Below are 20,933 nucleotides of genomic sequence, written 5' to 3'. Positions count from 1 at the left end.
ACCTTGCATTTTCCCATTCTTACCAGTAAAGTGGCTATTATCATCACCCTCACTTTATAACAGTTTAACAGTTCACATGTACACTTTCAGATTTAAACTCAATACTGATTACAGACCAGAGGTTTCTAACTTGAATAGTCATCCTGCTCCACATTCCAGAAATGAGCAAAAACTTCTTTAGTATAGCTTGGCTTTATTAGTGCCTGCCAGTTACTTAAGATGTGGGGGCTTTTTTTTTTTGTCTTTTCTAGATATGTTCCTGCTGAAAAGATTCCACAGGAGGCCAAGTTTCTACTCCTGGTGGCTTCTGGATACAGAAAAAAGATACAGTTGCCATTGTAGAGTGGCAAAACAGTGACATATAGCCTTGCTGTTTGTTATACTTTGTAGAGTTCCTCTTCAAAGTCTTACATATTCTATGCTCTACACTGTTAATAGTAGCCTATGATGTAACTGTAAATATTCAACTTTTTGATAACTTTTATATTTTGAAATATCTCCTTTAAAATAAAATTGTTGATTAGATATTTGTAATGTTTTCCTGGATTTGGAGATAGAAAAAGGGAGACAGCATTGTGAAGTCTGGGCAGCACAGACATTAACACTTAAAAGTTTGAAATGAGAAGTTTAGCACAATCAGTCTTAGAATAACAACACCAATTTGAAAGAATGAAACTATAAACCACACGCTATCTCCTGAGTTGTTAATTCCTTTCACAAAATTAAATCATTTGATTTCCCCTGAAGATGTACATTTTCCAGAATCTTCCCCATATCACACACACCCCCATTTTTCCTACATCAGTATATGCTTCCTTGTCAGCCAAAGCCAATGTCACCAAAGTCTGAGCAGCTGGCAGAAATGAGGCAAATAGCCTAACTCTGAATGTTAACAGCATAGCCACCAGCATCCTGAGTATTACAAAGGTACCTGCAAGCCTATGGTAGTACCCAAGGGACAATAATGTTTTATCACATCCAAGTATCCACATACATGATGCCTCCAACTTTATGATCTGATCTTCCTCCCACAAAGCCTGGCTAGAGAATAGGCCAGAGGCCTTGGCTTTACTAAGTGATACAAGTCATTATCATTAAACCACCGATCATCCTCTTGTTTCCCCTTATCACTGGAGGGATGTTGTAAAGTTATAGGAATAGGAGCCATAGCCACTTGGGATCTGTGAGAGTAAAGCACGTCATATCTGGGGAGTTATGGGCTTTAAACATTCACTAATAAGCATAATTACACCAGAACTTATTTAGGAAGATACTCCTCCCAGTACATACAACACTGCTCCTTGTTAATAACTTCAAGAGGCCAAATAATGTTGCTGCAATAATGGACCACAAAAACTTAACAGGATGAAGGATAAAGCACAGTAGTTTGTTACAGCTTCCAAAATGGCCAAGACACAATGGATGTCAAAAGAAGTATGCAGTTTTATTCTGCAAAGACACGTGGCCATCACGTAGCTCCAGCAGATCCATGTTGTCCTCCTGTTTTAAAGAGCGTATTTATAACCTCTAACTCTAAAAGTTATTTATCTTATATATTGATTATGCCAATCAATCACAGAGTATGTAGAAGTATTAACAAAATCATAACTTACAAGTAAACTCATATTCATTGTTCTGGCTGCAAGAAGATTACACTCCCTTTCCTGGCGAATAAAAAACAAGTAGGCAGACATGACTTCCGTATCAAAAAGCAATAGAAACAGAAGAATATGCGAAAGAAAGCCATGCTCACCCCACTGGTGAGGTGAGGCAGTCGTCAATCAAGGAGATCTTCACTGAAGCAGAAGTTTCGAGCTGGGCTTTAACAAAGAGAGGGGCAAGACTGAAGGCAACATTTTATTCCCATAATGAACTTAGTCTACATGAAAGACATTTTTCACACTGGTAAGTACACTTTAAATGTCTCAAGAACTTCATGTCTCACCTCCCAAACAATACTGTCAATTACTTAAAGGGAGGAAATAGTATCCTAATTTTACATTCCTTTTAGCACATACCTCTGAACATTTCCTGACAAAATTTCAAAACAGCTAGACAGCTAAATTCCAGGCTACTTCCACAGCCTCAGAGCCACTCAGCAAGTACAGTTACAGGGACAATCTAAAATTCCAGTACAGTTTGTGGAATCAGTCACAGGGCAGAACCAGAGCTCCCAGAGGCAAACAAAAGCCAGCATTCACTTTGTCCCAAGTCAGAGTGAGACTAAGATTCTGACCTGACCTAGACCCTACTGGTTTGAAACTGATGAGTTGAGACTCTGGAAGGCTAAAAATGTGGCAATCCTTTAACAGCCGCCCATCCCCTCCAGTGATGCCACAGAGGCCTGTCCATGACATGCTGTTCACAACAGAGATATGGCTGGCACTCATAGAGGTAATCAAGTTGGGAATGAGAGTTCTGACTAACGGCCAAAGTTCTGCTTCACACAACTGGTTAGTGAGGAAGAGTTAGTTTTTTACCCAATCATTTGCAAACTAATAAGGAATGTAATATACCAACATACTATTTTACTGTACAAGATGACATTTTTAAGAATTTGCACATGTGTCATGTGGAACATGTTTATTCCTGATTTATATTTTGTAAGATATTTGACAATATACAAAGAACACCAGTTCTAGGTGGTGACTGTTTTGTATTATGATTTATTTACAAAATTTCACCACATAATAGTAACTACCTTTTTAAAAAAAATCGGCATCGGTCCTATAAAGGCCATTGGGATAAATTCTTAAGCCTACAAAAGTTGCCTTAGTACCAATGTTCCCAGGCATATTACTGTTAACTAAAATCTGACTCCAAAGCTCACATGTAGTTTCTGATTATACACAGTCAATATGAAGCACAATCTAATTAGATTGACAGGGGACAGTGGAGGACCCAAGCAGTCCTATCAACCTCTATAAGAGGTGTATGTTAGCCTACTGGTTACATCCCTCTAGCTGTACCACCGTTTATTTATAATGGGACCACTGAGTTGCCCCATTATGCTAAAATATGATTCCTTTGGAAAAAACAAGGCATTATCTAGACAAGCTAGACGGGTCAACGGGGTGAGTAAAAAGTGGCTGTCAGTAGTGAAAAACAGTTTCATTTCATTTCTTTGAACTTTTTCCTTTTCCTTTTCTGGACTCCTTATCTTTTTCTGATTTTGAAGGCTTTGAAGATTTTGTCTTTTTCTGTTGGGAGAGAAGAATGCACAAAATAGTTAATAGCTGTATTTATGAGGCAATGAAATAAGTCAATTTCTACAATAAAGCAGATCTTTACCTGCAACGTAATAGAAAGGTTGCAAACATCTTCACCTACCACCACTCCAGATGAGCTTACTTTCAAGGAACAACTGGGCTAGTTGGAGCCTTTAACTACAGAAAAGCTATTCAGAATCTAGAACTAAGACACGTTCCCCAGGCATAGTTTCTTGGATTTAGGAGATAGGTATATTTAGGAAAGAAAAAATGAGCAGGAGATAATTTACTAGTAAGGTAATGTTTTAATGAAGAATTTCCTTTTCTTTCAGTTTCCGATTAGAGATCTAAACACGTTCGGTTTGAGAAGGGGAGAGAGCGAGACAACCTCTTATGTCTACACAAGACTAGAGAGCTACACTGCAGAAGGCCACTTTTCCTACCTTGCATATACAAAACAGAAATGAGGGACAAGAATGACACACACTAAGGAAAGAAGAGAACACAGACTAGATTCCTTTGCCTTAGCCAAAGGTAAACAGTAGGCTGGTACCATAAATGGTTTTAATCTCTCCTAGCACAAGACAAGATTGTTTCAATCTGAGAAATTTCTATAGGCAGTTCAATGGCTATAGCAAAACACAAATTACAGAAGAAAGAGTTTCACTGAAAATGTTTTTCTTAATTAAACTGTAAAAATATGTGTCTATGGTAAAGCACACACGAATGACCAAATAAAACTGGTACTTCTTCTAACAGCATATGACCATCATATGATGGCCTATTTTCTTGCCTTCTTCCACTATTATAAGCAGCTATTTATAAGAATAAAATCTATACCTTCTCTACCCTCAATGTGATGAACGTAAAAACTTAAAAACAGGCCCTGAATAATTTCAGAAGGCGAGCTGTACACAAGAAAAGATAAACTACCAAGGGAATATCATGGCATTTCCTGTCTGTAGCTTAAAATACTACCTTGATCATTGCATCAGTTTCCACAGAGTCTTGGTCTTTCTCATCAGATTGAGAGTCATCTTCATTTAACTCTTCATTGTATTCAGAATCCAGTGCTGGGCCTGTGCTGTGTCTGGGTGTCTTTACTGCCTGAAGTGAATATGGAGTAAGGTGGACTTCCTTATTGTAAGTTCTTGTGAAGGCTGCTTTCACCTATAGGAAAGGAATAGAAAGAGGCTGTTAAAAATAAGTGCCAAACAATCCTAATTTTAAACCAAAGGTTTTGTGAGATCCTGCAAGATCCTTGAAATATTCTGTGAAATATTTACGCATGTACATGTAAGTGTACTTATATACATTTTTCTACGGAGAAGTTCTATGTTTTTCATGACATTCTTAATAGAGCCCATGACTCAAAAATAAGAACTAGTATTTGGGAACATTAGGCAGGAAAAAAAAAAAAAAAAAACTTTAGCTCATCATTTTTGCCTATTTAGTACATCCCACAGTCCTACAAAGTGAGAAGCATAGTGAATCAATAAATCAAAAAAGACTTACAATAAGGTACAAGTTAAACTTGGCCTTTAATTACTACAAAATAAATTACCTTTATCATAAAATGGTTAATTCAAAATACTAAGTAACTTGAAAGCCTTAACTTGAAGCTTCTAAACATAATTGTAGAATTAGTCCTTGAATTCTAACAATGGAAGTCTCTCATGAGAGAATTTACCCATAACCATAAAGTCAGATCAAAATTCTAGAGAAGGTAAGCCATAGAGAATATATCTTCTAAAACAGCACCAAAGTGGGGGGCCTGGGTGGCTCAGTTGTTAAGCGTCTGCCTTCGGCTCAGGTCATGATCCCACGGTCCTAGGATCGAGCCCTGCATTGGGCTCCCTGCCCTGTGTTCCGGAAGCCTGCTTCTCCCTCTCCCCCTGCTTGTGTTCCCTCTCGCTGTGTCTCTGTCAAATAAATAAATAAAATCTTTAAAAAATAAATAAATAAAATAAAACAGCACCAAAGAAACAGGCAGAGTGTGAGGTACTGGATATTACAGATCCATGTTATGTCATTTTAGTTTTTTCATGCTCATTATATAAAGAAAGTAGGGAATACATTATTACATAGTAAATTGTCCAACTATAATAAATACTAAGTTCACAGATTAGGCAGACTGAGAAAAAGTATAAAAATCCTCAGCCAATAAACACATCTTTCTTCTCATAATGTATTACCACCACCTGACTTACTTCCCCAGGCTCATCCACCCGACTTTACATGGAATACATTCATATACTGGCTTCTCAGATTTCATGTCTTGCTTTTCCACTCAACATAAAGCAATGATAAAACTACAAATCGTTAAGGTCAAATCCAGAAGTCCATTCTTAATACTGCACTCAAATAGTATCTTTGGAAAGCATAGGCCATAAGAAGCAAAAAGCATTTAAGGGGAAAAAATTAAACCTTTTTAAAGCACCTACAACATCTCTGAAATACTCCTACTACAAACTTGTAATCACAAAGTGACAGAGAACCAGTGAGTTACACAATTTACCTTGGGGTCCAGCTTGGAGAAGGGACTAGATTTGCCTCCCCAGCTGCTAATTTCCATGATATTCTCAAAGTCTTCTTTCATCAAGTAGTAGGTGTCCATAAGAGCAATAACGTCCTGTACTCCTTCTACCCCTTGTGAGGTCAAGGGCTGTACAAGTGCATCCCTTACATGGGACAGATAATCCATGTTTACAGTCCTTTTGCTGGAATAAGTTCTTAAACCAAAACAAAAGAGACATAACTGTAGTCAGTGGAAAACTACCACCAACTCAAGTCATAGTGTGAAGTTCAATCCACTTTTAATAATGCCCAATGTAATGTCTACTATTTAACAGCTGGTAGAGAAAGCCTAGCACTACACCATCAGGATGATGGACACACACCAGTGTGCTCAAAGGGAATGAATTTTCTACTTCTCTGGATCAGTGAATGAAAAACACAAATGTAGGTTCTACTTGCAACCTACTCTCAAGGCCTGGGCAACAACAGGATTTCTATGTGCTCATACTTAATATAGCCAAAGATTACTCATTCCTAGTTCCAAATATTAAAAGCATCAGTAAAAGGCAGTGAGATTTCCTACCTCAAGTTCCACTGCTACTTACTACATGACGGTCTGCAATACCTTTTGATCTGATTATAACATACAAAATTATATATGAATATTTCCCTCATATTTCCTAATAGGGTTACTCTGAAATCTTTAGTTCTAGAGCAGGGCTTTCCCCAAACTAAGAAAACTGCAGAAAATGTCCCTGCACAATCACAAGGTAGTCCACACTCGTGAGGGGAAGGCTTCAGGAAAAAGTCTGCTGAGAACTACAATGTTATCATGAAATGACTTTCTCTCGCGTGCTTAAATACTGTCACTCAAAGACAGAAAATAGATGAACAGAACAAAATGCCACCAATCTAAATCTTTCCAATCCAGCTGCCTCCATCATCAAATGAGGCAATTATATGCGTGCATAATCCAAACGAGAAACCTCAAAAGCTGTTAGGCTTCAGAACCCATGAAAATGTTAAAATTATTAATGGGTCCTGCTCTTGCCTTCAGGTAACTGAGTCTGAACAGTTCTCTTGATTAGAAATCTAGAACCCTGCCCCCAACTGTTTTACTACCTAGGCAAAGAATCCAAAAAAACCCTTATTTTAAATTCACCCATTTCCTCTAGATTCAGTCTTCTATCATCAAGCACAATTAGTACTTAAAGACAAGTATGAGCCCTAAGCCACAGTGCCTAAGAAAATCATGAAACTTTTTCAAAAGTATTCTCTTATATTTTGTTACATTACTGTTATCTTTTACTCCAAATCACAGAGAATTCAACTCTAGAAAAGTCTAAAGGTATCTAGTGTTCCTAAATCAAGGGTTCTTAACCTCAGAAATCTGTAATTCCCCTAGCATTGTTTGTGCATTCGCACATTTGGGAATAATAAAGATCAAAGAGCTTTCAGATTCTCAAAGGCATCTATAACCCCAACAAGAACTAATGATAAAATCGCACTTCCAAAAGTTCAATGACTTAATCAGGGTTAAAAAGTTAAATAGGGGGGCGCCTGGGTGGCTCAGTCATTAAGTGTCTGCCTTCAGCTCAGGTCATGATCCTGGGGTCCTGGGATCGAGCCCTGCATTGGGCTCCTTGCTCGGCGGGAAGCCTGCTTCTCCTCCTCCCACTCCCCCTGCTTGTCGTTCCTGCTCTCGCTATCTCTCTATCAAATAAATAAATAAAATCTTCAAAAAAAAAAAAAGTTAAATAGGAAGGTCCTAATTTACTTTAAAAATTGTGAAATTCACTATAGATCCTTTGATGATGACAATGTCCTGTGTGTGATTCATTAGGGAACATTTACCAACCAATTTTATATGCTGGATGGGTAGGCCTCAGTTCCTACCACCAGAAATGTTCGGTCTAATGGGAGAAGGGGACGGATACACAAAAGCACAGCCACAAAACAAAGTGGAAGTCCAGTGCTCACAATCTACATGAAGGGTGGGGGAGTCAAAGGCGGATACTCCTAGGGCACAGGGATACATCACCTTTTTAAAAAACAGAGGGCAAGGAATAGGAAAAGAGCTCAAAGCCAGGCCTCCCACTTGAGTAATGAGAAGAGCAGTGGGAAATGCAACCCTTTCTAATTTCTAGAGGCCATGGACATCCCTTGGCTCATGGTCTTTTTTCCCATCTTCAAAGCCAACAATGTAACATCTTAAAATCTCTTTCTCTCTGACTTGATATGGCTGCCTCCCCCCCCACACACTTTTTTTTTGGGTAAAGATCCTTATAATTACACTGGGCCTGCCCATATAATCCAGGACATTCTTTGCATCTTAAGGTGGCAATAAATTTGTGTTATTTTAAACCATTAAGTTTTGGTAATTTGTTACAGCAACAATAGGAAACGATTACAAGAGTGGCAAAAAAAGACCCATGCCATAGGCTAAGAAGAGGGACCACAGTAGGAAGTAGAATTCTACAGGAAGAAGAAAGGAACCATTTCAGTTCAGCTTCAGAAAAAAGTTAAGAGTGGACCAACGTTAACATTCCCTCCAGAGATCAGAAAGAGAAGTAAGACTGCTCAAGTAGTTCTTCGTGGTTAAAAATAAATTCCTAAAGTTCACTTAATATTTATGCGCATGCACATTTTCTAAGTTTCTAAACTTTAACAAATTGTACCAAATAACAAGAATTTTTGGACTTCATTAAACTTCTCCAGGCACATTGATTTTCAGTCATCTGCATGTCTGCCTCCTACTGTTATATGCTAAACTGTGTCCCCTACCCTAAATGACTAGGTCAGTTTACTACTAGGATAGGTACCATAACCTAGTATCCTACTAGGACTATTTAAATAGTCCCCTTTTTCCTATTAAATTATTTGGAAGCTGAGACATTATGTATGCCTACTAGTAACAGGCATAGTCATGATAAATAGTAGCCCTACCTCAGATTTACATAGCTTTAAAATTTATCTTAAAGTTATGGCACATCTACCAACTGGGCTTATTCTCCAAAGTATACTTTTAAGTGACAAAACAAGTATTATACTAATTACAGATAATAAAACTCAGGCCCACAAAATATAAGGAACTTATCCAGGATCATTTATCTAGTTCGCAATAAAATCAAAACTGAGAGGCGCCTGGGTGGCTCAGTCGTTAAGCGTCTGCCTCCGGCTCAGGTCATCATCTCAGGGTCCTGGGATCAAGCCCCACATCAGGCTCCCTGCTCGGTGGGAAGCCTGCTTCCCCCTCTCCCACTCCCCCTGCTTGTGTTCCCTCTCTCGCTGTGCCTCTCTCTGTCAAATAAATAAATAAAAATCTTTAAAAAAAAAAAAATCAAAACTGAAACACAAATCTTTTGACTTATGCTATCCTCACTGGACAGTGGTTAAATAAATACACTACACTGATAAAATGCCACACATGGACTAATACCACTTACCTAAGACTCATGTGCAGTGCTAGGTCCTGTACAATACGATCATGTTTGCCGGTAGATGAGTGCTTCCCCAACCAGCTTGGGAAGGTAGGAAACTGAGTCATGTACCCCCTCATTAACTCTCCAGGAAGAACACTGGCATAAATGGCCTGAAAAAAATCAATTGCCGTCCACAATTTGAATTCAGTACAAAGTTGCTTCCTACACAGCTGTTGGCTTCCAAAGAGTCTGGAGCAAATGAAGCAACACTGTCCCAGGTACCTAATTCCAGGGCATCACCCCTTTCCCTGTCTCTCATCTGTCAGTATGGGAAACCACTCCCGGAGAAAACAACATTATCAGTCCAATACATGTTATAGCCCGCAGAGAGATCATCTGGCAGTTCGGCCTCCTCAACCAACTGATCCCAACATACCAGTTACTGCATGATGCAGAAAAGACTTTAAAAGGAATACGACTGGGATGCCTGGGTGGCTCAGTCGTTAAGCATCTGCCTTCGGCTCAGGTCATGATCCCAGGTTCCTGGGATCGAGCCCTACATCGGGCTCCCTGCTTGGCAGGAAGCCTGCTTCTCCCTCTCCCACTCCCCCTGCTTGTGTTCCTGCTCTCGCTATCTCTCTCTCTGTCAAATAAATAAATAAAATCTTAAAAAAAAAAAGAGGAACATGATTGTCTTTAACATAAACTATTGATAGCACAGGTAGATCAAAGCATGGAAAACTGAATAGAGTATTAAGTAAACTGGTACTTGAGAAAAGATTTTTACAAAGGTATCCTTGATATCTTCTAGATCGAGGGCTCATACTTTTTTAGTTGGAATTATACATAAATTTTGTATCCTGCTTTATTCTAATAATACTCTCTCATAAGCATTTTTCATATTAGACAATCTTTATAAATAATTTTAAGGAATGCATAATATTCCATCAAGAGTATTTACCATAATTAATCATTCTCCAACTTCCAGACATGGAGATTTTCTCCTATTTCTTACAGTATCAAAACTCATGTAATATTTTTGTACATTCAGCTCTCCTATGTTTAAAGTTATTTCTTTAGGATAAATTCTTAAAGATACAATTATTAGTTTAAAAAATGAACACTTGTAAAACATAAGAGAAAGCGTTCTTTATATCCAGAATGAATCTTTGTTTTTTGTTTCCCAACAATGTATAGGTAGAATTAAGAGAGGAGTAGGCCTTCCAGAAGTCCCTTGCATACTATTACTTGGGCCAAAAATGCTGTATAAATATGCAAAACTCAAGAAGAAATAATATTCTTAATTATGAAAGTTTGCAAAACTCTGTTTTGAGTGAAAGTTACCACCTAAATAAAGTACCAGTATAAAGCTGCCTCTTCAGCAAGGAAGAAGACAATCAGAATTCACATATCAGAGAAGTAGCTGCTGACCTGCCCTGGCTGCATCTTCAAGTAGGAGCTACTTAGTCACCATCGGGGAGACTCAAGAATAACAAAAAAGAAAGGCATTCTTAAGGTAAAACAGAGCAAATAAAACTTTTGACTAACATCTTATTTATGTCCAGAATCTAATGTTCCTATTTCCATATGTCCATTTACATAAAGACATTTTGAAACCCTGAAAAGTAAGGCTATTTTTATGTTTCATTTTTATTAAGAAATAGACAATTGTGACCCGAGTATTTTAATCTAGAACAGACTTTATTTTTGCCGTAAGAGCCATAATGTTTCTCTGGTATTTCACATAACTACAGGAGCTCACAGCTCTTCTGTTTTACCTAAAGCAGAGTCTGCATCGTGCTTACCTGTGCGGGCAGAAGACTCCAGTTTTGCTTACTCCGGATCTGACGGTCCACTAGGTCACCATCGCATATGCTATCTGCTGCTCTGCTTAAAAGCATCAGGTGCTTTTTCATGTCACCCCTGCATAAATAAAGCAGTCTGGATCACACCACTGTCCATACCTCCTACTCCTCTCTCCCAGGAACATGGCCTACCCCTCACTAGCTCTGAACACTCACCCTGCAGCTACAGGCTTCACGTGTATGTAGTTCTCCTGGACAAAGAGGGGTGCTATTGAGTAATCATGAAAGAACAGATCGGACTTGTCCACAAGTGACATATGAGCAGTCTCCTCTCCAGCTGCAAACACCTTCCGGGCAACATCAAATGGGCCCTAAAAAAAGGGAAGGACACACCTAGTAGGACGGCCAATGTCCAAAATACTGACAACATCAAATGCTGGCAGAGATGTGGAGCAACAGGAACTCTCATTTATTGCTAGTAGGAATGCAAAATGGTATAGTCACTTGGAAGACAGACTGGCGGTTTTTTTACAAAACTAAATATACTCTTAATTGTCCTCCTTGGTATTTATCCAAACAAACTGAAAACATACTACACAAAAAACCTGCACATGGATCTTTACAGCAGCTTTATTCATAACTGACAAAACTTGGAAGCAATCCAGATGTCTTTCATAAGGTGAATAAACTGTGGTACATCCAGACACTGGAATATTATTCAGCACAAAAAAGAAATGAGCTATAATAAGGCCATGAAAAGATATGTAGAAACCTTAAATGCACATTACTAACTGAAAGTAGCCTATCTGGGGGTGCCTGGGTGGCTGTTGGTTAAGCGTCTGACTCTTGATTTCCGCTTGGGTCATGATGTCAGGGTCGTGAGATCGAGCCCTGCATCGTGGAGCCCACTTAAGATTTTCTCTCCCTCTCTGTTTGCCCCTCCCCCTGCTTGCACTCGCTCGCACGTGCTCTCTCTCTCAAAAAACAAAAAACAAAACAAAAAGCCAAACTGAAAAGGCTATATACTGTATGATTCCAACTACATGACATTCTGAAAATGGTGCAACTATGAAGACAATAAAAAGATTAGTGATTGGGGCACCAGGTGGCTTAGTCAGTTAAGTGGCTGGCTAACTCTTGATTTCGGCGCAGGTCATGATCTCAGGGTCATGAGACTGAGCCCCGTGTCGGGCTCCACACTGAACGTGGAGTCCGCTTGTCCCTCTCCCTCTACTCCTCCCCCTGCTCATGCTGTCTCTAAAATAAATAATCTAAAAAAAAGATTGGTGATTGTCAGGAGTTGGGGGAAGGGATGGATGAACAGGAGGAGTACAGAGTATTTTTAGGGCAGTGAAAGTATTCTGTGTGATATACAATGGTGGATATAAGCTATGATACATCTGTCAAAACCTATGGAATGTACATCAAGAGTGAACTAACCCTAATGTAAACTATGGCCTTTGGGTGTATCAGTGTAGGTTCAACTGTAACAAATGTACCACTCTGGTGGGGGATATTAATAGTGGAAAAGGTTGTAGGAGTCTAGAGGCAGGTGATAGTAAGGGAAGTCTTTGTTCCCCCTGCTAAATTTTGCTATGAAACTAAAACTGCTCTTAAAAAGTGTATTGATTTAGGGACGCATGGGTGGCTCAGTCGTTAAGCATCTGCCTTCAGCTCAGGTCATGGTCCCAGGGTCCCGGGATTGAGCCCCACATCGGGCTCCCTGCTCAGTGGGGAGCCTGCTTCTCCCTCTCCCACTCCCCTTGTGTTCCCTCTCTCTCTCTCTCTCTCAAATAAATAAAATCTTTTAAAAAATAAATAAATAAATAAATTATAGGCCATTTGGAACAGATTATTCTTAAAGTTCCAAAACTTCAAACCATGGAATCTATACATAAGGGACTCTGAAAAGACCATTTTATAACTATTGAAGCATGAATATAATTTAAAACTTCCATTTCTCATAATTTACAATGTACACTAACAGTCCTTGAGGAAAAATTCATTTGAATTAGAAAACCTTTTAGCAGCTTTCTTATTATAAATATCCACAGGTTCAATAGGTGTGTCAAGGAACTATAATAACTACTTCTACTAAGTTAATGAGTAGAACAAGAAATGCTTTAGCTTGAGAAAGTAACTAAGAAATGGAAAGTTATTTTACCAGTCTGATATCCTTCTTGGCTCTATGAGAATCAGCCTTGGCCTGGTCATAGGTTAGTGCCTTACTTCGTGCACACCACATACTCAGATTGTGTAAAACCTAACAGAAATCATAAATAAGACATGGTCAAGGTGAGACAATAATGCCATTCCTTCTCTCTGAAAAGTTGAAGGCATTAATTCAAAAGAATCAGCAACTATTAATGTAATATGTATTTAATTTACCTGTCTGATATCTTGATTGGCTCCCAAAATTATTTCATTCATAGCTGGAGGGGGGACCTTCAAACCCTCTTTAAATGCAATAGACATCATAGCACCCTAAAATTGACAAAGGGAAATCCTAAATGGTTTTTTTTAAAGTCACATAATCAGATATTTTTAGAATATTTATCAGGTACTTTTAAAGGTAAGTTTTGAGAAATATGGACCAAAAAATAAGAAGGAGAGTGTGATGGAGAAAAAAAATTACAATCATTTTACCTTAATCTGTTCAACTCGAGGTCTTTGAAAACGAAGATCAAAACAATAATGAACCAAAGAACGAATCTTGGGATGATTTCTATCATTGCACATACAAATAATGGGAATTTTTGTATGTTTTATCAGACCAATTAATTCCTAAAAAAGCAAATTTGCAACACATAAATATTTAAAAAAAAAAACAACAAAATACTACACAATGTATGTATTTTAGGTTTTGAAAACCTCAGCAACATGCTTTAATTGTTGTAAATATTACAGCACAATTATTTCTTTAAATATTAAAAAAACTATCTTACAACTAAAAATCAACAGTAAAGCTGCAAAACTACAGTGCTTTCATTACCTGAATTCCTCCCCTGTCCTCATTGCCTGCCATGCCATCTACTTCATCCATGATGAGAGCATGTTTCGTGCTTACTGAATGGGCTGCTCCGCCTGACCGATGCTGAGAAGCTATGGGATGGGACAAAAAAGAGCAGCTGTTCAAATGCTGCTGCTTTATTAAAAAAACATGTAAAACATTTTAAACCAAAATGCAAGAGGCACAAGAATATGCAGATGAAAAGAAATTCTCCCCCCCACCTTTGCCCCCTCGGGTATCCCTATACATATTGAAAACATGCGTGCATAAAAATATATATCTTGGTTTTATCATTCAATATATTTTGGTGATCTGTTCCTTAACACCTCATTTTTTAAGGCTACTTAATAATATCCCATTTTACACATGTATCATAATCACTATCTACTGATAAAATATGAAGATGCTTCCAACCTTCTGCTATTACAAATCATACTAAATGAATATCCTTATATATATATATATATATATATATATATATATATATATGTCACTTGGCATATATCAATTGCTCAATTCCAAGAGCTGGAATTTCTGGGCTAAAAGGTCTATATAATGTAACTTTTGAAAAATACTGCCAGACTACTCTCCAGAGTAGTACCAATTAACTAACACTCCCACCAGCCAGAGTGACATTACCTGAGCAAATCCTTTTTAATAATGATTTGCTACCATTGAAAGTACCAAGAATTCAGGTGACTGTGCAGTATCTACCATAAGTTCTAAATCTGCACTACTGAGTCTGTAGTTTGAGCATCTTATTTTTCCTATAGACTCTGGCCATACCAGACCACCAGCTACAGCCTCAAACAGTGTCACCTTCACAATTTCTTCTCCTCTGCTACTATCTTTGCCTATATGACCTCTTTCACCACAAATGATCCTCTTTCATCCTCCAAGGCCTGTTGAACAAATACCACCCTTATCCTGGCTTTCCCCAGTGCCCCAATTCAAATCATTTCTTCATCTACAGGCCTCTATTACCTCACTCATCACACTGAATTACAACACTTTATTTACTCTTCCTCTTCACAAGATTCACCTGTGAATCCTCTAAAAAATGTGCAACATGTATAAACATGTCCATATATGTATTTTAACACATTCTTAGAAACTGCTAAGACCTGAAAAAAAAAAGAGGGGGGGAACTACTGTCCTATAAGAGTTCCATCATTAGCCCCAGGATTTAGCAGGGTGCCTGGCACATAGTAATGTTCCATACTGGTTCCTAAACGTTGAAGTGAATTTGTTTTCCTTACATAACCAAAGAAAATGGTTCAAATACCCACATACTTGAATAAAAGCCTGTGATGCTGGTATTATTCAGTGATTCAGCAACAACCTCCTTCAAACTGTTCTTACTCCGAGTGTCACTTGCATTCAGTTCCACGTAGCTATATCCCAATTCCTAACCAAAATATTGGAAACCGTTACTGTCGCAATACAAATTATTAACTCTCCCCAAAAACAAGGCAATTAATGAAGAAAGTGGGCATAAAAATGACATAAGGAACCATGGATAAAAAAGACAAAGACGATGACATAACATGCCTCACAATATTAAGAGATTTTTTGAATATATACATATATACCACACACACACACACACGTAAGTTCCATCTTAAAACCACAGCTAATAAATCACTAATCTAGAAGAGTATACCTGAACAAGCAATTTTACTAAGTTTACTTCTTAAATTCCTATAAAGAATTAAATATACCCATCCCAAGATTTCAATATCACATACAGAATTAATCTAGATAGCTACCAAAAATAATTCTTGACTCTTCAAGATAAAGTTAAATCATTCGTTATTAAACCATTCCAATACATAATCTTCTTACCAAGCTGTGAAAAATCAAGTTATTCTGACTCATTTCCCAAAATTGATTATATTGATGAAAAGCCTTAACTCAATTCCCCTCCAAAATAATGATGATAATAAAGGGAGAAAAAAGTCATGTTTACAATTGTAGAGACTAGGAAAAAATTTTGTTTTTTTTTAATGTTTGTAATAAAACAGAAAATATATAGCTGTTCTACCAGCTAAATTATGCTTATAGGACACGGGTTGGGAAATCCAGTAGTATATTTAAAAGAAGTTTAAAATCCCTCATTTTGGGACGCCTGGGTGGCTCAGTCGGTTAAGCATCTGCCTTCGGCCCAGGTCATGATCCCAGGGTCCTGGGATGGAGTCCCGCATGGGGATCCTTGCTCGGTGGGGAGCCTGCTTCTCCCTCTGCCTGCCGCTTCCCCTGCTTGTGCGCTCTGACAAATAAATAAAATCTTCTAAAAAATAAAAATCAGTAAATATTAAAATAAATAAAATCTCTCATCATTCCGCTACCACTTCATATATCACTTCACATTCATGATACATGAACTCCAGTTTGCTCTAGTGTCTCCCCTCTCACGGTCTAGAAATGGCAGCTGTAGAGACAAGAACAAAGGCAGGCTCCCAGAGCGGTGAAGAGTCAGACTACCTGGGCCACCAGCCTCCTCTGTAAGCCCATTTCATTTGTCACATGAGGATGGAATATTTCTATCCATAAGAGTCTGTAAGACAGGGGGCGCGTGGGTGGCTCAGTTGTTAAGCGTCTGCCTTCGACTCAGGTCATGATCCCAGGCTCCTGGGATCGAGCCCCGTATCAGGCTCTCTGCTCTGAGGGAAGCCTGCTTCTCCCTCTCCCACTCCCCCTGCTTGTGTTCCCTCTCTCGTTGTGTCTCTCTGTCAAATAAATAAATAAAATCTTTAAAAAAAAAAAAAAAAAAGAGTCTATAAGACATATTTATATTACCTAAAAGATAATACACCCAAGGGCTTAGCACATGGCCTGGCACACAGTTAAATATTACCTATTATTTTAATTACCAATATTAAGAAAAGGATGAAAATGACAAATATCCCCAGAACCAAGGTAAATTCTAAAAATTTGACTTTACAAAGTCTATACAGAGCAGGTTAAAATACATATGCCACAGACCTACTAACACACACACACACACGGGTATATATCTGCTACACATGCCCATTCCTGGGTTAGCTTTCCAACTGCACTAAGACACAACACTCACCTGACAAACCAGAGAGGCTGTGGTTGTCTTGCCAACACCTGGAGGGCCTGAGAGCAGCGCTGCTTTAAAACTAGAGCCATCATCTTTGCCAGCAAACTTACCAAACTTCGCTGCTGGAAAAAAAGAAGTTCCAGAGTGTTAACCTATATTACGTAAGAGAAATTCAGGAATGGCAGGAATCACTGTGCAGAAACTGAAAATCAAGAGCAGTCCTCCAATTTACCTCTAATTTTGCAGAATATTTCCTACAAACCATAAACAACAGTTTCCAGAGCACTTACTGAAACTCTACTGAAACTCTACCTCACTTACACCCAAAATAAAACACTAAAACTAACTCTCCAATTCTGATTTGAACCATAACTTTATGGGTTTCCTTTCCTACAAAAGCACAGGTCAGGGAGCAGAGTTTCTGGGCTCCAATCCTAACTCCAGCTCTCCTAATTCCACCACTCACCAGCTGGGAGAAGTGATTTAACCTCCTGGGCCTATTTCCTCCTTTGTAAAACGAGGGTAACAACAGTAATGTACTGGCAGGGATACTGTCAGGATGAACATGCTGATCACAGAGCCAGGCATGCCTCAATACATGTCAACGAGCATAATCAGCTACTTGATCACAAAAAGAATGAACTGAAGATGGTGTATCTGCAACTACCCTGCCCAGCTCAACTCTAAAGCATTCTTCTCCCCTTATCACATGGGGGCCTGACACATCAAGGGTGCTCTATACAGACACGATGTCTGAGAGAGAGATGGCTAAACCTGCTGCACGCATGGGAAAAGGGACTCTGGTTCCCCTGAAGCCTTATAAAGTCTTCTCCAGGCATACAAAGCACTATATCCCCCTTTAAGATTTTATGTGATTTTAGAAAGAGAAAAGGACTCAAATTTAAACCTGTATCATTAAATTACATCCTCTAACTGTCATAAATAAGCTGGCAACATCGGCCAATGTCTAGTGACCAGATGGACATTGATAACCCAGTCATCACTCTGGGAATTCACTGTGATGCTCACTGGATTTTGCCTTCTTTTTTTTTCACACAGTATCCTTCAGGGCTGTGGGTGCACCTCACGAGAACACTACTAACATCTGTGATCTGAAACCTCGGTTCCAATAATACCCTAGACATTAAACACCGATTATACCGCTCCTTTTCCACGACAAATACATGGTGAAGAAGCCAGAGCTCAGGCCCTACTGAAAGCAAATGCACCGCTGGGATTTTCAGGCTGCCTAGTCTGGAGTGTGCCTCAGCTGTTAATTTGCACACTTCTCCGCCGAGTCTCCCTGGCACTCTCAGTGGCTCGCTCACACATCCTCAGACCTTGGTACCTGTATTCTCTCCCACACAACACTCCTCCTTCCCTTCACCCAGCTAACTCCTGCTTAGTTTCCAAGTCTTCACTTAGCTACCCCTTCCTCCTGGGATGGGAGCACACCTCCACATCCCTGACCACACAGCTCCCTGCTCTTGGGGCCCTACACTTACCCCTCCAACAGTACTCAGCACCACATATCTTACCTGCTGGCTCATCTAGGTCTGTGACTGACTGTGAGCAAACTGAGGAAGACGCTTTTGTTCACAACAGCACCTCTGGGGTCTAGTATTGCACCTGGACTCAGAGCAGGCTTTCAATGTCTGCTGAGAGATGAATGAACCAACTATTCTACTTCTCACAGATGTGGAACTGAGCAATTACATGGTGATAGACACACACAAAAATGAAGGAAGCTGCAAAATCACCGTGTTTCTTATCTTCGGATGGACCCTTGTGCCAGTTCTGGAGCCAGCGGAGGAGTTTGTTGGCACAGCTCTGGTCACCTTGCTGTCCAATTATGGTCTTGAGTGAGGTTGGCTTATATTTATCCACCCAGAGCAAATTTTCCACTTTGCTTTCACTGCTGTCATCAGCCAAATTCCTAGCCCGGCTGTCACCATTTGTCTCCTCAGCCACCTGCTCCTCGAAGTCCAGGCATCTCCAAAACATACTGGTTTCCTTTTTTACTGACTTTATGGAGCTGTCCTTTTTGGGAGTCAGTCTGCTTTTTTTAGATTCTGACTCTTTCTTAGTTGGGCTAATTTTTCTTTTTCCTTGGTCTTTTTTTTGAGGTGTTCTTTCCAATTTGGACTTTTCTTTCTTCATCTTTAAAATTGGAAAAGTGAGGGAAAAAAAGAAACTTGGTAAGATATACAGAATATCTATCCTGCTAAACGTACTCTATAGGGTTAATCTGGGATATCCAAGTGAGCTGCCCAGCATGGGTCTGGTTTTTCACAATGAACCCTGCTATTGTGGAAATCACCACCTTCCAAACTTGATAAAAATTAACAACAAACACACCAAAAAGCACCCAAATGCAATTTTTTTAGTGAGACCATGCTAAGTTTACAAATAATATTCTGTAATCAGTCTGAAATCCAAAAAAAAAAAAAAGATTAAGAAATTTTTGTTCCAGCTTTCTGACTCATTAAAAGTTAACACCGCCACAAAAACTTATACACAAATATTCACAGCAGCATTATTATATGAAATTATAATTATATATTAATTATATAATTACATTATTATTACAGCCAAAGAATAGAAACAACCCAAAATGGCCATCAACTGAAGAATGAATAAACAAAATGTGGTATGCACACACAATGGAGTATTAATCACCAAAAAAAAGGGAGTAAAGTCCTGACACATGTACTTCAGTGCGGATGAACCTTGAAAACATACTAAATGAAAGAAGCCAGACACAAAGGGTCACAAATCGCATGTTTCTCTTTAGATAAAATGTCCAAAATAGGCAAATCCATAGAAACAAAAAACAGAATAGTGGTTGCCAGGGGCTGGGTATGAGGAATGATGGTTAACTGGCTACGGGGAGTGATAAAATTAGATACTGGTGATGGCTGTGTACAACCATCTTGGGAATACACTAAAAATCTCTGAAATACATTTTAAAAGGGTGAACTTTATGGTGTGAATGTCACAAAAAAGAAAAAAACAGTGCCTCTTTGCCAGTGAGTGGATGCTGAAATTAGTGGGTGAATGTTTGAGGAGAAGCAGGATATTACCATAGTATTCAAGTTCCCTTCAAGATATTTATCAGTTACAAAGGGAAAGAGTCGCTTTACTAGTGGAGAAACCTGTCAGAAACCACCTTAATCAAGATTAACATCAGCAATAAGAAGGCATATCGACTCAGGGTGGTGAGGTCGAGCTGCGCATTGGGCTCCACGCTGGGCATGGAGCCTGCTTAAGATTCTGTCTTTCTCTCTGCCTCTCCCCTATCCCACCTCTCTAAAAAAAATTAAAAAGACGTATTAACATACACATCTAATATAATGCACTGAGAAGAACAAAATACCACTCTGTGGAATTCCTGCCAAAAATGCATAACCTCAATCTAATGATAAGACATCAAAAAACCAGGGCACCTGGGTGACTCAGTTGTTAAGCGTCTGCCTTCGACTCAGGTCGTGATCCCAGGGTCCTGGGATCGAGCCCCGCATCGGGCTCCCTGCTCAGCGGGAAGCCTGCTTCTCCCTCTCCCACTCCCCCTGCTTGTGTTCCCTCTCTCGCTGTGTCTCTGTCAAATAAATAAATAAAATTTAAAAAAAAAAAAAAAGTCTCAAGGCCAGGGCGCCTGTGTGGCTTAGTCAGCTAAGTGTCTGACCCTTGATGTCAGCTCAGATCATGATCTCAGGGTCATGAGATCGAGCCTATGTCAGGCTCTCTGCTCAGCGGGGTTTCTGCTTCTCTCCCAGCTCTCCCTCTGCCACTCCCCCTGCTCATGCGCACGTGCTCTCTCTCTTTCTAAAATAAATCAATCTTAGAAAAAAATAGTCTCAAGGTCATAAAAAGACAAGGAAAGGCTGAGGAACTGTCACATAT

General features: G+C 39.1%; 2 protein-coding genes across 2 annotated transcripts in view; one reads left to right on the top strand and one right to left on the bottom strand.

Moving 5' to 3' along the window:
* Positions 1-495, top strand: part of WDR19 (WD repeat domain 19) — a 98,555-nt gene extending 98,060 nt beyond the window's left edge. Inside the window, exon 37 of the mRNA XM_021701610.1 lies at positions 252-495. The gene's annotated coding sequence lies outside the window, so the exon portion shown is untranslated. The remainder of the gene's footprint in view (positions 1-251) is intronic.
* A 1,349-nt stretch (positions 496-1,844) lies between these two features.
* RFC1 (replication factor C subunit 1) overlaps positions 1,845-20,933 on the bottom strand; it is a 71,383-nt gene continuing 52,294 nt past the window's right edge. Inside the window, exons 13-25 of the mRNA XM_044912749.1 lie at positions 18,791-19,190; positions 17,040-17,152; positions 15,257-15,371; positions 13,946-14,037; positions 13,600-13,737; positions 13,342-13,437; positions 13,118-13,216; positions 11,170-11,324; positions 10,954-11,071; positions 9,173-9,318; positions 5,728-5,941; positions 4,188-4,379; positions 1,845-3,200 (exon numbers count right to left, since the gene is read on the bottom strand). Coding sequence (XP_044768684.1) covers positions 3,117-3,200; positions 4,188-4,379; positions 5,728-5,941; positions 9,173-9,318; positions 10,954-11,071; positions 11,170-11,324; positions 13,118-13,216; positions 13,342-13,437; positions 13,600-13,737; positions 13,946-14,037; positions 15,257-15,371; positions 17,040-17,152; positions 18,791-19,190 — 1,962 coding nt within the window. The 3' untranslated portion in view covers positions 1,845-3,116. The remainder of the gene's footprint in view (positions 3,201-4,187; positions 4,380-5,727; positions 5,942-9,172; positions 9,319-10,953; positions 11,072-11,169; positions 11,325-13,117; positions 13,217-13,341; positions 13,438-13,599; positions 13,738-13,945; positions 14,038-15,256; positions 15,372-17,039; positions 17,153-18,790; positions 19,191-20,933) is intronic.

This window comes from Neomonachus schauinslandi, chromosome 2 (genome assembly GCF_002201575.2).
Source record: "Neomonachus schauinslandi chromosome 2, ASM220157v2, whole genome shotgun sequence".
NCBI classification, from domain to species: Eukaryota; Metazoa; Chordata; class Mammalia; order Carnivora; family Phocidae; genus Neomonachus; species Neomonachus schauinslandi.
The sequence above is the reverse complement of the archived record's forward strand: the minus strand, read 5'-3'. Positions and strand labels throughout refer to the sequence as shown.